A 17,682-nucleotide genomic window follows, 5' to 3' on the forward strand; every position below is an offset into this window, starting at 1 on the left:
ATCAATGAACCTTGGATGCTTATTCCTAGTAAAATATCAAGGACTAATAAAGAAATGGGAAAAATTTATAATATATAAGGTTTCCTGTGTGCACAAATCTCTCTTTTTCTCAGTGTTTTACTTGACAATGGGAGGAAAAACATTCAGCGATATATGTGAAATTCATTTATTCAAAGCTGAGGTTTTCCTTTTACATTGTTCAAAATATGAGAAATGGAAATGAAACTCAGTAGTTTTAATGTCCTTTACATTAGCCTTCATTTTTACCAAAACTTGTGATATTTGGTGGTGGAAAGTGTGCAGGAGCCTCTGTTATATATATATATATATATTATATAATTTGGTATAAGAAGAGACAAAAATTTAGATAATCATTCTATATTTATGATTTACATATAACAAATTTACATCAAGACAAGGAACATATCCATTTATTATTTAGGATAGAAATAAGTTATAAGGAGGTAAAAATGTATGTGAAAAGAATAAATAAAGGTTGATATATTTTAAATTTAAGGTTAAAAAAATTAAGTATTAAAAGTTGTAAGATACATTGGTAGTAGTAAGTAATCCTAATTATGGATTTAAAAGTTCCAAAGAAATGTTTATAGAGGGTTATGCAATTCATATAACGCTCTATAACATTTCTTCGGAACTCCTCTAAACTTTTACATCCATTATTAGGATTTCTCAACTGCCGATGTATCTTACAACTTTTAATACTTAATTCATTTTTTTAACCTTAAATTTAAAATTATTTTTAATTGCTATATCAACTTTTATTTATTTATCCTTTTCACGTACATTTTTACCTCCTATAACTTATTTCCACCCTAAATAATATAGGGATATGTTCCTTGTCTTGATGTAAATCATAAATATAGAATGATTATCTAAATTTTTGTTTCTTCTTATACCAAGTCTGACGTCTCGGGTTTGACCTCAGCACTTCCTAGCAATTGTGTAAAAAAAAAAAAACTTTTTCGAAAGAAAAAACAATATTTTATATATATATGTTTATATATATATATACACACACGCATACACATACACGCACATATGTTTGTCTGTCTATTTGCCATGATAGATTGCTAGCCACGAAACCTGTCTTATTTTCTCTCCCTGTTCCTTTCTGTCAAAGAGCATAGGCTCGAAATGTAAAAAAACTTTCTCACTTTCCGAGCGTGAAACTAATATAGCTGTTTGTTGTTAACACACCTATCTTCGTCTTTTGTTTTTTTGTAAATTCTCACTATCTGTCTATCTATATATAATGCACACACACACACATTTATATATGTGTTTGTGTAAATATATGGTTGTGCACATGTGTATCAACCGTTAAAAGTCTGATGCTCTGCTGACTGAGCTGTGCAGGCATGGATGTGTGATGAGAAGTTTGCTTTCCAATTACATGGTTCCGGGTTCAGTCCTATTGCTTGGCACTTTGGGCAAGTGTCTTTTATTATAGCCTTGGGCTGACCAAAGTCTTCTCCTTGTCTTGACCTTGCATATAGTTGCAAATGATTGTTACTATTAAAGTGCTGTCATTCATTTCCAGTATCTTATGAGAACATGTGTGGCCATGGGGGAACTACTATCTTGCTTGGTAACATGAAAGGCATTGGGTCGTGGGAAATATGACTCGTGCAATCATGGGAAAGTGGATGTTGAAATGAAATGTTATTCAAACACACACACACACATTTAGATTACCAAACTGCTGGTATTTGCACAAAGATTGACTCTGTCTAGCTTTAGTTTATAAGAAGATGGGCAAAACAAGTACTATTCAAAGACGAGGTCAATATACTGCTGAAAACCCTAACAAACTAGGTTCTGGCATGACTGCAGTTGAAAGATAGACACTAGTAAATGGAAGCACTCCGTCGGTTACGACGACGAGGGTTCCGGTTGATCCGAATCAACGGAACAGCCTGCTCGTGAAATTAACGTGTAAGTGGCTGAGCACTCCACAGACACGTGTACCCTTAACGTAGTTCTCGGGGATATTCAGCGTGACAAAGAGAGTGACAAGGCCGGCCCTTTGAAATACAGGTACAACAGAAACAGGAAGTAAGAGTGAGAGAAAGTTGTGGTGAAAGAGTACAGCAGGGATCACCACCATCCCCTGCCGGAGTCTCGTGGAGCTTTAGGTGTTTTCGCTCAATAAACACTCACAACGCCAGGTCTGGGAATCGAAACCGCGATCCTATGACCGCGAGTCCGCTGCCCTAACCACTGGGCCATTGCGCCTCCACCACACTAGTAAAAAAAACTATGTAAATGTAAATATGCATTTAGCTGGTATACTTAAACAAGAAGGTATTCTTGCAAACATTTAGGTCAGGTTTCCAGTCTGAGACCAATTTACTCTCATCAGTCTCATGTTCTTGCAAAAGGTCACAAGTGTTATACTTGCTTTTTTGATATGTTATTCCCAGGTATTACTTAGTGAATTGAAAAAAAGAAGATAGTACACAATCCATGGTGTAGACTTTGTTCATATAGATATTTAACCTTTTTGCATTCAAACCAGCTATATCTGGCCAACATATTCTGCCTGTTTATATTCCCACAATGTTATTCTAAAAATTAACAATTACATCATTGAAATCTTGAAGTTATGAGATAACACATGATTAATTTAAAACAATGTGAATAAATAAACATAAGATTTGACAAAGTAATCTGAATGCTAAAGGGTCAAAGTGAGGATCTTGTTATTACTGGGGTTTCAATCTCTCTGAGCTTTCAGGCAACCAAAATTACAGCTTGAAACTCATGTCTCACTCTCTGTCACTATTTCTTCCACTCTGTTTTAATCTTCAGTCTACCTTAGTAATCAGAATAACGGCAAAGTTATTATATAATTATATATTATATAACTATATAATTATATATTATATAACTTTATATAAATATATATAAATTATATAAATAACAGAAGTTATTTCATGAGCCAGGCACATTTTGTTATGGCACTGTCATTAGAATGGTTTTTTGATATTAAACTAAAACATCCTTTCTATCTTGCGTCAGTTTTTATTGTGTGTTATTGTCTTTACTTGATGAGCTGCTTTTGCTGTAGCATGCAGCATTCAAGTTTCCTTTCTTTCAGTTTAATTCTTTGAATCCTTCTAAACTTTATTGAAGAACAAGATTATGCTTTCTTAGATACTCACCCTAATCTTTATCCTGGTTGCTCCATTCTGAAGTCACTTATATAATTTTGCTTGGCATAATTTTGACACCTTGAGAAAATGTAGAAGATTGATTTTTCATGGGTAAATGAACATCTATTGGTGTAGCAGGGCATAGATAAAAACTAGCAGGTTAAATTATAATGTCTTGTGGTGCTTTAACCATAGATGTTAGTTGGGTTATATCAAGCGGTCTGGCTAAACATTTCCAGATTTTTGGTAGGATGTTTTGTTAGTCAACTTCATTGAAATAGCTGGTATTTCTTTATGGAATTAAAAGTTATAATCCATTTGGCAGCATATTTCTGTTAAAATACACTGCCTTTGTTTCAAATAATTTGGAAAATATTGAAGAATTTAGCAAAATAACTGTCAAATTAAGCTGGTATTTGGAAGTAAGTTAACTCGAAATTTTTATGGACGGCTTTAATTAGATTACTTCTAAAGAGGAAGCTTGAACTAAAAATATAACTAAAAGTATAGGGGAAAAATATTATATTCAGGTTACACCCCTAGTATCGTCTAATGGCACACCAGTTGTGGAGCACTGGTGTAGATTTACAAGAAATTTTGCACTTTAATTAGTAGCTATATAGTTATATCTTTTTCTTATATTTCTTTTACTTGTTAGTCATTGGAACCACCTTGAAGAGTTTTAGTTGAACAAATCAACCCTAACACTTTATCTTTTTAAAGTCTTTTACTTATTCTATCATACTAAATTGCTAAGTTATAAGGATGTAAACAAACTAATACCAGTTGTCAAGTAGTGGTGGTGACAGTCACACACACACATACAACTGGCTTCTTTCAGTTTCTGTCCACCAAATCTGCTCACAAGGTCTTGGTTGGCCGGGGGCTCTAGTGTAGACACTTGCTCAAGGTGCCACTCAGTAGGACTGAACCCCAGACCATGTAGCTAGGAAGCAAACTTCTTACAAATAGCCATGCCTGTGCCTATAAGAATAATTTTCTACATTGTTTTAAGTTTTCAGGCTGATATTTTATGATGTAGGATTGTGTAAATTGTTACTAAAAGAATTGTAATCCACAAGTTTAGATAACTTCCTCATTGCAACATAAACAACCCCAAAATTACTACTAGAGTGGCTTCCATAAATATATATATATATATATGTCAAACATCATTTAATGTCTGTCTTTTATGCTAGTATGGGCAGGATGGTTTCACAAGAGCTGGCCAGGCTGAAGCCTGCATTAGACTTTTGTGACTGTTTTGGCAGGATTTTTACAGCTGGATGCCTTTCCTGACATCAACCACTCATCAGAGTGGACTGGGTGCTTTTAAGTGGCACCTGCACTGACAGGGTCACCAAGTGCTTGCAAATATATATATATATATATATATATTGAAATTTCTATTGACTACTGTTTCTGTAACATTAACATTTGTATGACCATATGTTAGTGAAATATACTTCCTCTGTATTAATTTTGAAAATAATTGAGAATTTGGATAGGTCTTGGAAATTTATTAGCTTCATCATATTCAGTAAGTGCTTAGAGCACATTTAAAGAGTTTATCTTTTACTTGTTTCAGTCTTTAGACTGTGGCCATGTGGGGCACTGCCTTGAAAAAATTTAGTCAAACAAATCAACCCCATTGCTTTTTTTCAAAGCATAGTACTCATTCTATTGGTCTATTTTTCTGAACTGTCAAGTTATGGGGACATAAAAATACCAACACTGATTGTCAAGCTGTGGTGGGACATGTACACACACACACACACAATGGGATTTTTTCAGTTTCTGTCTACCAAATCCACTCACAAGGCTTTGACCCAAGGTGCCACACAGTGAGGCTGAACCTGGATCCATGAGTTTGGGAAGCAAGCTTCTTACCAATTTCAATATGAACACTTTGAAATGTCAGGGTTTGTATTGGAACCATAAATGGGTCTCAAATAGGTTGGTACCAAAAAGGTTAAGTGAGTTTATATGTCATGTGGATGTAAAAAGACACATATTACCAATGTTATAAATTAAGATTTAATTGTAGTAAATGAATTCTCTGTATAGTGTTACAAAGCAAAGTCTTTGTTGATCAACATGAATCTTTGATATGGATAAAGTGGTTTGGATTTAAACCGGCCTTATCTGGCCCAAATATACTACCTGTCCTATGTTCACACTGGTCAGATGCAGCATACCATACCTACCCTCCAATGCTATTCTAAAAATGTACAATCATATCACAATTTCAAAGCTATGAGATAATACATAGTTAATTAAATACAATGTGATTGAAAAAGTATTACATTTGACAAAATAAACTGAATGCTAAAGGGTTAATCTGCCTCACTGATTGAGGAAGTGGTTGACACACCCACACAGAATTTGGACCTAGCATGGAAATTGATGTTGAAGTGTTGGATCTAGTATGGAAATTGATGTTGAAGTGTTGGATCTAGTATGGAAATTGATGTTTATGACCATCAACGAAGATGAAAGCTACCTAATCTGTTCCACTGTTGGCAGTAACTTCAAATGCTTTGGGTCCTACGTTGCTGACATTAAGAAAGATTTGTTGACAGGCAGAGATTTCTGGCACAGTATGGTGAAAGACATCCTCATTTCAATCACTTGAAAAGGTATTAGATGGGAGGGATATTTAGATATGAATATATTTGTGATTGTTTGGGCTGTCTGAGGCATATGATTGTACATTGAGGTAAAGTTAAAAGATTATTAGTAAATTCAATGAGTTCAAGCTGGTGTCCTCAAAGATAAATGAGTTGGTAGTCCTGTCAATATACCTTATTTCTTTAGAGCATTAAACCTTCCTCTTTCTTTGAGTTACAAATCTGTCTTTTGTAAATATTGTATTTTTATGAACAAAGTCCATCACCCGTTTCTGCCCAGGCTAGTTTTTTTCCTTTGTAACTCTTTTCTTCTACTTGTTTCAGACTGTGGCCATGCTGGGGCACAGCCTTAAAGAATTTTTAGTTGAATGAATTGCCCCTTTATTTTTTTTTAAGTCTAGTACTTATTCTATTGGTCTCTTTTGCTGATCTATTGGTCTCTTTTGCTGAACTGCGAAGTTACAGGGGATATAAATAAATCTTGTTGTGGTTTATCGATTTTAATGTTGTAATGTTACTGTGTATAAACAAGCATTTAAAGATCGCTATATTTATAGATCATGTCTTTGTAGAGCATATGGCTTACCTCATTCATAGTGTCATGTTTAACCCTTTTGAGACCAAATCAGCCAAGACTATCTTCATTTAATGTTACAGGCTCTGGGTTTTAAAGTGATCTAAATTAAAACTTGCTATTAAAATTTTCATGTCAAATTATGTTCCAAAGGTCTGCTTAATAATTATAGTTATTTTACTATATTCCTCATTATTTAAAAAATTAATTGAAAGAAAAACTGTATTTTAACAGAAGGGTTAATACTTGTCATTCAACTTCGAAAACATTGGGCTCAGCTGTTTTCCAAATTGATTTCTCCTAAGTTTGCAGAACCATTCCTTCTATGCTAGAATAGATAAATAGATGTATTAAAGAATACAAGTTGGCACTAAGGGAATGGAAAACAGAAATATTAACCGCTATCTGGTAAGCATTGGAGCAATCTAAATAAAGAATATTAATGCCTCTGGTTACTTGTTCTTCAATAACCTTTTTTTCTTGGCTTGTCCATGTTTGTAGATCAAATTATTAGGGCCAGTAAATGCTTTTGAAAGCAATGTTTAGAGTACTTCAGTATTTTCAACAAGGCCCAAGTATACCTCATGATGCTGTATTACTCATAGACCTGAAAAAGCTATTGCCTTCATACTTTTTTCTAATCCCTTTCTCATATTAAAAGATTTTCTGTTGGAGGAATCTTTATCTTGAAATGGTTATAAGAGTAGCCAATTGTAAGGATAATGAATTATTTTGACAATATCTAATTAAATGCCCAGAATTATGCACATTTTTTCACTTATACAAAAATGAATATAAAACTTTAATAAAAAAAGTTGACTAAATCTTTTTTTTTTCTCCTTTTAGTTTTGATAAAAATTGATGGACAGAGAATCTACATCTTGTCATTTCTTGCTCACTTATGAAGAGAAGAAAAGTTGAAGGTATGTATACAAATGTTTTCTTACTTCTGGTCGTTGAGTTTTCCCACCATCAGTTCTCTACAAATGTAGCTGATATCCCTAGTGACCTTTTTTTTTTTAATCTGGAGTATTCTGTCCTAAGACATTGGGCATAAATCCAGAAGCTACATGAGATTTCCTTCTGAGAAGTGAGTGCAGTTTAGCATTGTAAGGAAGCAGTGTAAAGAGAAGAGTAAGAGGAGGCAATTCTAAAATGAAAAATGTCAAAGGTTTTAAAGACTGCCTCATGTTCTCATGTTAAATGTAGTTGTAGAAAGGCTTCTTCATTTTTGATACCCTCCCTAAAGAATTTAGGATTGTAGACAACTGTGAAAAAGTTTCCATAGAAGGATCAATAGCAAATGAGGCCTGAAGATCACTTATAGGTCATTTTTCTAAATTGGTGAAATTCTAGATCTCGATTTCTTAATTAGACACAAAACCAAATTTTTATCAGGGAAGGAGACCTGATATATTTTTTGTTACTTATTTTATCAACTTTGAAGGAATGGAAGTAAAGTCAATCCTAAATGGATTTTAAATCAGAATGTTCATCTAATAAATTAAATACTGTACAGTTTATTTCACTAAAACTTTTCTACTGACTTGTCACTGTAGCAGTGTTCTTTATGGAATGGCAGAATAATTAAAGCTTTGGGCAAAATGCCTAATGGTTATTTTGTTACTGCCTTATAACATTTTTAGTTGAAATGCTGCTGAGGTTGACATAATCTTTTATTCTGGGTTCCATAAAGTAAGCACCAGTTAAGTACTAGGATTAATCTAATTAATGGTATCCATTTCCCAAATTCATAACTATCATAGAAATGAATATTAACCATTTATTATTGAAGATATTGATTTATGCAGGTGAGGGGATGTTGGCATGGACATGTAAAAAGAATTTGTAAGACATCACCATCATTCAGTTGTGCTACTTGCACAGGTTCTCATGACTGTCACCACCCAATTCTATTATCCATATATGAATTGGGAGCATGAGTCATAGTGAATCTTTCATTAGCTGATTACACAAACATGGATGCTGTCTCTACGGATACATTGCAGTTACTCTCTTGATAGAGCTTAGGTGATCCTGACCATTGATTTTATTGGATTCTTCCACTCATGATCAATGTAAGAAGCACTGTTGGCTCAGTTGGGCTCTTCCACTGCCTCTTCAAAATCTGCCCTGTTGCTGTTCCATGACTTTGCTGTATCCTTGGCAAAGTGGTTGAATAGGTGCTATGCTTTGCCAAAGGGCAGCCCATAATTGCAGGGTACGGTTATCACTCATCTAAAATACCTGCTTACCCATCATAAGATATACTGGCTAAAAATTGATGTGTGCTGGTAGGTGGTGGTGGTAATGATAACTGAGGTTAAATACACAGACTTAGATCATAGAATGTTGAATCTTAAAGATGTCATAGGAACAAGATAGAGTTATAGATAAAAGATGTATAAGATTCATGTGTTTAATTTAGATGTTAGAATGATGTGAGGATGCCACTACTAAGAATGGATTAGAGGAAGGTGAAAGTGTGTGGAGTCTTGTCATTAAAACCTTTCTATGTTGAAAGCCTTAAACTTCTCTCTCTTTTTTTTTGTATTTGTCATCTATCTATGAGGTGTGTTTTCACAATACCTATCATTTTTCAATTTTCACTAGAGTGATGCTTATCTCTGTTCTCTTTCTAACACAATGGTCTCTACTCTTCTTGAAATTGCTGACTAGATACTCATATCTTCTAAGTTCAGTTAATAAACCCTGCTCTTATCATTCCTATGCCTATAGGCACAAGCATGACTAAAGAAGTTTGCTTTGTGACCACACAGTGTTATTTTCTGTCTGATTGTGTGGTACCTGAGCAAGTGTTTTCTACAATAGCTTAAGCCCTTGTGAGCAGAATTCATTGATGAAACTGCTTGGAAGCCCATATGTGTGTCTGTGTAAATGCTTACATTTTTCTTATCAGTGGATAGTGTTGTTAGTTAACATTTCTTGGTCAACAAAGTTTCTGGTAGCTCTGAACTTTTAAAGATAGGAAAGAAAACTCTCTTGAAAAACTTACGGGTTAGCAACAAGGACATCTGGTTATACAACAATGTCTCAATATGTATTCTTCTAATGTAGACTATATATATAAAGCATTGTCAGGAGGTATAAGGGGTAAAGATAAACTTATTTATCCATCTGACTTCTCTATGATTACACCCATTTTGTAATTTTCATATAATATTAATTTCAGTATGCAAAATATTATAAATGTTTGCATCAATAAGGATGCTCAGCATTATACAATTAAGTTTCATGTTCACAAATTAATACATTAATAAAGCTAACTCATCAGATTGTATTGTCTAATGCTGAATATACATATCAATGCAAACATGTCCATTTAATTTTTTCATACTGAAATTAATACACGAAGAAGGTTATGAAACAGCTACAATCATATGGATAGATAGATTTATCTTTACATCTCGTGTTTCCTGACTATATTATATATATATATTCCTCAGTGAATAACTTATTACTCAGATTTTCTGTATTTTTAGTTACATGGACACATTGTGTGACACTACATTGTTATTGATTACTATGTGGACTGTTAAGCCTAGTCCAAATGAGGAGCTTGCTGTGATAGCTGCATGATTCTCTGAATCCACACCATCATCATCATCACTTAACATCCATTGTCCATGCTGGCATAGGTTGGCCTATTTTTTATACACAGGTACAGGTGTGACTGTGTGGTAAGAAGCTTGCTTCCCAATCACATGGTTCTAGGCTTAGTCCCATTAAGTGGCACCTTGAGCAAGTGTCTTTTACAATAGCCTTGGGCCAACCAAAGCCTTGTAAGTGGATTTCGTAGATGGAAACTGAAAGAAGCCTGTTTATATATATTAGCATGGAGAATGGACGTTAAACGATGATGATGATGATGATATATATGCGTGTTTGTCCCCACTGCCACCACTTGACAACAGAATCAGGTGTGGTTATGTCCCTGTAACTTAGCGGTTCAACGAAAGAGACCGATAGATTAAGTACTAGGCTTACAAACAATAAGTCCTGGGGTTGATTTGTTTGACTAAAACTTTTTAAGGCAGTGCTCCAGCAAGGCTGCAGCTAAAAAACAAGTAAATGAATGTTTGTGTTTTTAGAAAATTGTCGTTTCTGTTTCTCTGTGTGTGATTAAGTAAAAATAAAAACCCACAAAAAATAGTGTTGTCATACTTATATTCCTGGTGAGCGATATGACATGAATCTCTATGAAGTAATAGAATAAAATTTATATTACTTGTAAAGTTTATGACAAGAAGAACGTCCTGTTGTAAAATCAATTCCTCCAATATTCCAACATATACCATCCAAGGAAAATGGACGTAAAACAAACAGGTGGACAAGAACACCCTATGAAGGACATTTCTTTCAAGCTACTTTCATCTTTGACCTTGCAAGAATTTAAACAGAACATGGACTTCATTCATCTCACCTAGTTTCTGAAGAACTCTAGTTTTGCAGACTAACTAAAACAGAGTAGCTAGAACAACTACTAATTGACAGTTTCTGATTTGGCTGGAAAGCAAGCTTGTGAACCACACAGTCATGCCTGCATATGCTTGTGTGTGTGTGTGCATGAGTGTGTATATATCATCATTTAACGTCCGTTGTCCATGCCAGCATGGGTTGGACAGCTGGCATCATCATTTTTCATCAGTTGGCAATATTGGACAAATTGATGGGATCCAGTGAGCCACAGGGCTGCACCGTGATCCATGTCAGCCTTGACATGGTTTCTATGGCTGGTGGTTCTTTCTAACATCAAGCCACTTCAAAATGTGTGCTGGGTGCTTTTTTCTTTGTGCTACTGGCACTAGTGGCTGGTGGCACATAAAAAAAATGTGTGCGTATGAAACAGTGATATATTCACATTATGACTGCTTCATTCTGCACTTTCCAAGACCAGTGAATTATTAAAAAAAAAAAATTTCTCATTTGAAAATCATGCAAAAGGTGGTGTCAGGGTTAGGTATCTAACCATAAAATGCTGCCTGAAATAGCTGCTATCCAATCTTTGCTAGTGTGAAAAACACATTTACTAAATGAATGCTTGTTTTTTCCATGCCAAATAAACGAAAGAATTTAAATGTTTTCTCTCTGTCTGAAACTACCTTCTTAATTTGTGTTTCATCTAAATATTTCAGGTGTCAACCATGGATCCTTTCAAGATTTTAAAAGGTATGGCTCCTCTGTTGTGCCAGAATGGTGGTATAAAAGGAGAGGAGGAGGCTGTAACCATAGCTAGGTAAGTGATAGTTAAATTTATATTTAAGGACATGTGTGCTTGAATGTTTGAGATAGTTGACATGTATTATTTGTAATATTGGTAAATTTTTACTACTACACTGTCTCACGAGATGGGTGTTATCTCTGATGATGGACTTTTGGGATGGCTATCACTAACTCGTGTGGATTGAAAAGAGTTAAGAATTTAGTAGTTGTTTCTTCTGTGAAAGAATTTTTTGTCCCAAAAATTTGCCCTTTAATTCTGTGCCCTTTTCTTGTGAATGTTTACTGTTATTTCTACACCTGTCTTATGAGACAGGTGTAATAGAAAAAGAAATTGACATAATGGCTTCTTATCGTGGTGTTAGATATGTTTTTACCATACACGGTAATGATTACAAATAAAGGAATACATTGAAAGGAATTAGCTGTCATTATTAGTGCCAGGAATCTGATATAAAGCAAATTCAAAATGAAGAAATTGTGCAAGTATATAATTAATTAGTATGTACACACAGCAAAACATATATTAGAAAACTAAAAAGAAATTTGAAGTGGTTAAACTACAGTTTTTAAGCTTTTTACTCTGGAACTTTGAACATATGTAAGTACATTGTATACTTTCTACTCACACAATCTCCTTTATTTTTCAGTGAACAGAGTAACAAATTCTATTTATCTGTTTTTAAAATTTTTAAAAGAAACTGTAGTTTAACTACCTCAAATTTAGATGTTTTACATACATACACCATACATTCAGCTTTCTATTTTATGATGTCAGAAAAAACAGGATGAGGTGTTTCTTCAGTTTCAGCTATTCCTATTGAGTGACAGTGGATAGTTACTGTCATTCTGCTTAATTAGTGCTTTGAAAAGTTAGGATTATGGTCTGAAGTAAGCATCTGTAGTGTATATTATAGCCTAGTTCTAGTACTGATGTTCTAAATTTGAAATGTCTGAGTTTGTCTAACTTTAGCCTTACTGACAGTTTTAAGATTCTGCTTTATAGTTAGATAAGTTGTGACAGTGCTAAGATTGTCTGTATTAAGTATTTACTAAGGCTTGTTTATATATCCAACTATCTGTATTAGGTTATACTTAAGCATTGTTGGTAGAATTCTTTTAAATGATTTTTTTTTTACCTTGCTGTTTCTTAAAGTTTATTGATGTTTAAAACAAACGAAGATAAAATTTTGTAAATTTTTTTTCAATATAACATTCATTTTTTTACATGCTTATATAAGTTTGATAACTTAATTTCTTTTACAAGTCCAAGCTTTTGAATATTAAGAATATTTAAAGCTGGATTTCTGTTTTTTCGTATGAGTAACCTCTAATTTTTCTGCCAGGTGTATTTGAGTAAGTAGTAAAAGGTCTTGTGTATAGTGTTACATAATAGCAAAAGGAAAATTTCAATATTTGACACTGGTGGTCAGTAGTGTAATATACCTGGATGTTATTCTGCTGCTGCTATCTTTTACAATAAATTTTTGATACTGGCTTCAGTACTTAAATGACCGAGATTATTTCTTAATACAATTATAATTTTTCAGACAACTAATTAACATTATTCCAAGATGAAAATGTGTTTTAATATACATTCACTCTGTTTTGATTAGTTAAGTTGCTAATTGTTACCAGGTGTCTTGTTCCTGGATATTTACATTATAATAGACTGGGTATGAACTAAAAACCTTTATTCCTCAACTGAAGATAGTAAAGGTGATGCCTACTAGATAACTGATATACATAGATGTGTTGCTTGGCTGCAGACACATATAGATAAATTACTAGGACACTGACATATGTAGATGTGTCACTAGATCATAGATACATGTTGATAGGCTTTTTCGTTTTTCTTGTTCTTTTCTTGTCTTGTAAGTTACTTAAAGACCTCACTAGTGCTGGTAACATGAAAAAAAAAAGTACCAAGTACACTGCAAAATGGTTGACATCCAGTCATAGAAACCATGCCAAAGCTGACATTGGAGCTCGCTGCAGCCCTGTGGCTCACTGAACCTTGTCAAGCATTAAAATTCACTGATACACTCATCATCATCGTTTAACATCCGCTTTCCATGCTAGCATGGGTTGGACGGTTTGACTGTGGGCTGACGAACCAGATGGCTGCACCAGGCTCCAATCTTGATCTTGCAGAGTTTCTATAGCTGGATGCCCTTCCTAACGCCAACCACTCCGAGAGTGTAGTGGCTGCTTTTACATGCCGCCGGCACGGGGTCCAGTCAGGCGGTACTGGCAGTGACCTTGCTCGAATCTTTTACACATGCCAATGGCACAGGTGCCAGTAAGGCGATGCTGGTAACGATCCTCCTTGAATGGTGCCTCCTACATGCCACCAGCACGGAAGCCAGTTAGCCTCTCTGGCAACGATCATGCATGGATGGTGCTCTTAGCATCCTACTAGCACGGGGCACAATTGCCAGTAAGGTGAAGCTGGTAACGATCACACTTGAATGGTGCCTTTTATGTGCCACCGGCATGGAAGCCGGTTAGCCACTCTGTCAACGATCAGAGTGTGTTACTTGGCTGCTGACCAATGTAGATGTCTCTGGGGGCCTTTCGTATAAAAGTGTTACTAACTTTAGTTTAGAAACAGCTTCATAAAAGGTGAGAGGTAGGTAGAGGAAGAGTGAGAGGAAGGATGGATTAAAGTATAAGAAAAGGAGGGTGAGAGGAAGTATATGAAAAATAGGTGAATGGGAAAGTGAGAAAGAGTGAAGTAAAGACAAGAAGTATGAGATGAAACTAAAAATATGACAAAAGGAGTTCAAGCATGGATAACAAGAAAAAAAAAGGTTGTGAGTGATGGCCAGATTTTTAGACATCTAGAGAAGAACTAAAAGTATTTGTGCAGGCATGACTGTGTTCTCAAGAAACTTGTCTTGCAACTATGTGGTTTTCGGTTCAGTCTCACTGTGTGGCACATTTGACAAGTGTCTTCTACTATAAACCTGGACAAACTACTGTCTTGTGGATGAATTCGGAAACTGTGTGGAAGCCTGTTGTTTACAAATGTGTGTGAGTTCCCTCCCCACCACTTGAGAATTGGTGCTCGTCTGTTTACATCCCCGTCATTTAGTGTTTCGGCTAAAGACGCTCATAGAATCAGTACCAGACTTGAAAGACAAGTGCAGGAGTCAGTTTGTTCGACTATTGCTTTCAAGGTGGTGTCCCAGCATGACCGCAGTCCATGATTGAAACGAGATGAAAAGTGTAAAAAAAAAAAATAAAAAACACCAACAAAAATAGAAAACAAAAAAAGCGATCGATATCAAGGGAGATAACTGTGGCCTTTCCAGAACTATTTCCCCTTGAAACTTCTTTTCTGTTACTTGTACTGAGCACAAGTTTTCTCTTAGATATCTAAGAGAAAACTTGTGCTCAGCACTCTGTTAACTGGAACATATGTTATTCACATAAAACACAAATCTTCCAAATTTTCAAGTTCTCTCTGTTAACTGAGCTAGTTTTATCTTACTTTATCACTATTACCTTGATAAAGGTGATGATGATTAAAATATTTACTGCTAAATTGACTAGGGTATATATTGCAGACTTTTCAATCACGTTAGCATTTTATTGACTCGAGTTGTTGCAAATCTTAATGCATTAAAAGGATAATTGTTTAGATGTAACCTATAAGTACTAGAATAGAAAATTTTCCTGTTTCTACTCTTTGGTTTCTTAAAATATTATGTACATATAAATATATAATGTTTATGATTAGGCAACTAACTTAACAAAAATGTTCCGTTTCAAAATTGAGATGTCAAACATGTTCACATGTTGATGACTGCAACTGTTAACTCTCCACTGCCTGCTATCACCATTATGTGTCTGTTGTCTTGAGTGTTCAGTGAGATAGATATCAGAACCACCGTATAGTTGGTGATTCGCAGTTTCAACTAAGTTGAATATATAAGCTTTGCATGAACCTGGTTTGCTAGATTTTGTTTAATTCTGTCGTAATTGTTTATTAGTTATTCTTATGTAACAGCCTTCTTGATTGAGTTTAATTCGTTTTGACTCAATACAAATAATAGCTAATGTATTGTTATTAAGGGTACAACTGTGTAACAATTTAAGTTTTTGCTCTAAAGATATATTAACAAAAAAGAAAGAAAACAAAAAAATAATTTGAAAACTTCAGTATGAAACCTGTCTTGAATGTAAGATTTATTGTTCCATTTTTCTGTTGTCTAACTGCTTTCGTTATGATCTAGAACGAAGATAGTTGATAGAATGTTTCAGAATTTCCCATTGGTCCAGCACTAAGTGTCAGATGTAACAGTTTAGGGTCAAACTTGAGTGCATGAGCAAGGTTATCTCATCTTTAATACAGTTGATCCTGTCCTAAAATTTAAACATATATGGTTCCCAGTTTAAAGCTAGTAATTGAATTTAACGAAGGAAATTTAACTTCAATATTGAGCACTTCATTTTTGTTTTTGTTGTGATATTTGTTTTGTTTTTATGTTTAAGGTTTCTTTTCTCTTGAAGTGATGAGCTCTGTTTCTTCTCCTAACTAGTGAAGGCATCGTTGTTTGGTGAAGAAGTTTACTTTGCAATTACAGGATCAGGATATTGCTTGATAGATACTAGAAGACTTAGTAGACATTGATGAAGTATTGAGGATCAGTCCTAACAAATGTTTGTTAAAAATTGTAGTTCGATTTTATCCTACTGCTTGGGACTTATGGCAAGTGTTTTTCACCCTAACCTTAGCTCAGCCAAACCCCTGTGAATGAAATTTGGTAGACAGAAATTCTGTGGAAGTCTGTGGGAGTTTCTGTTCTTCGATGATTGATGTGATCTGTTGCCAGATTTAACATCACCTTGCCCGTGGAATGTTGTTAGCTGTTGTAAGAATTTGGGCCAGATCTCTGAGGATAACTTCCTGTTTTTATCTCACCATTCATGAAGGCTCTGGAAAGGGTTATGGGCACTGCTGTTCCTTTTCTGCTTGTTCTACTAAAAAAAAAAAAGAAAAGAAAATATGTGAATTCTGTTCAGATTTTAGATTGTAGTTATAAGGAAAGTAAAGGGATTGGTAAAAGCGGAATTTGAAAATAAGTTGGGAAAGGGGTCTTATATATTAAAAGTAGAATCTTATTTTAGAAATTGGTAGTTCATGGGGTGTTTGATACCAGGGTTTAATGGTGAAGATGAAAGCAGTTGTAAACACAATAGAAAATTTTAAATGTGGGTAGAATGCATTTGGTATGTTCTAATAAATTAGACACTTAATGTAATAGCAGTAGTAAAAATGGATTAAGATATTGTTTAACTGACATTAGAGGTCTTGGTGGATTTTAATGAAATATTGTATTGTAAACATGGCAAATGTTTGTTAAATGTTGCAAATAGACACTAGTAAAGTACAGCAGTAATCAGTTGTATATTTTGTATTGACTGTATGTTGCCTTTTAAGTAATTTGATTATTTCACTGGCTCATTTGTTTATCTAAAAACTTTGGACCTAAATAATAATCAATGGCTACCTATTGTTATCTGCCACATATCTTTGTATCTTAATTTCCATTCTTAATGTCTGAAGTTGGAAATGGGTTTATTTGTCCTTGATAAATATATGCATGTGTGTGTGTGTGTGTGTATATATATATATATATAGTGTCATTTTGATTTCTATTTATATTTGTGTTGGTGTTGAGATTTTGAATTCATAATATGCTGTTTGCTGACCATTTTCTGAAGAAAATGGTATGCATTAGGATTGGTTTACTTGTTCTGTAATGTTAGTACCATGTGTAATTTGGTTAAGTGGATTTAGTAGAGGGAAACCGAAAGAAGCCTGTTGTGTGTGTGTGTTTGTTTTGTGTCACTTTGTCTCGACATTGCATGATAGTATAAGTGAACAGCACTGTCATACAAGTGGTGTCCTTTGTTTCCAATCTTCTGTAGAAGCATGTTTGGCCAAAGAGAAGTACAAGGAAGTGCACAAAAGAAACCAGTATTTTGCGATATTATTTTATTCACTCTCAGTTTTACATGTTTACACTTTTATCACCTCCAAAGTATTCTC

General features: G+C 34.4%; 1 protein-coding gene across 5 annotated transcripts in view; it reads left to right on the forward strand.

The window, feature by feature from the left end:
- Nucleotides 1-17,682, forward strand: part of LOC115215523 (serine/threonine-protein phosphatase 1 regulatory subunit 10) — a 157,209-nt gene that overhangs the window by 16,649 nt on the left and 122,878 nt on the right. For all 5 annotated transcript variants that reach the window (XM_029784699.2, XM_029784700.2, XM_036505984.1 and 2 more), the window contains 2 exons: nucleotides 7,227-7,303; nucleotides 11,537-11,637. In XM_029784699.2, the coding sequence (XP_029640559.1) occupies nucleotides 11,546-11,637 (92 nt within the window). In that variant the 5' untranslated portion in view covers nucleotides 7,227-7,303; nucleotides 11,537-11,545. The remainder of the gene's footprint in view (nucleotides 1-7,226; nucleotides 7,304-11,536; nucleotides 11,638-17,682) is intronic.

The sequence above is a fragment of the Octopus sinensis genome, linkage group LG9, assembly GCF_006345805.1.
Source record: "Octopus sinensis linkage group LG9, ASM634580v1, whole genome shotgun sequence".
Classification (NCBI taxonomy): Eukaryota; Metazoa; Mollusca; class Cephalopoda; order Octopoda; family Octopodidae; genus Octopus; species Octopus sinensis.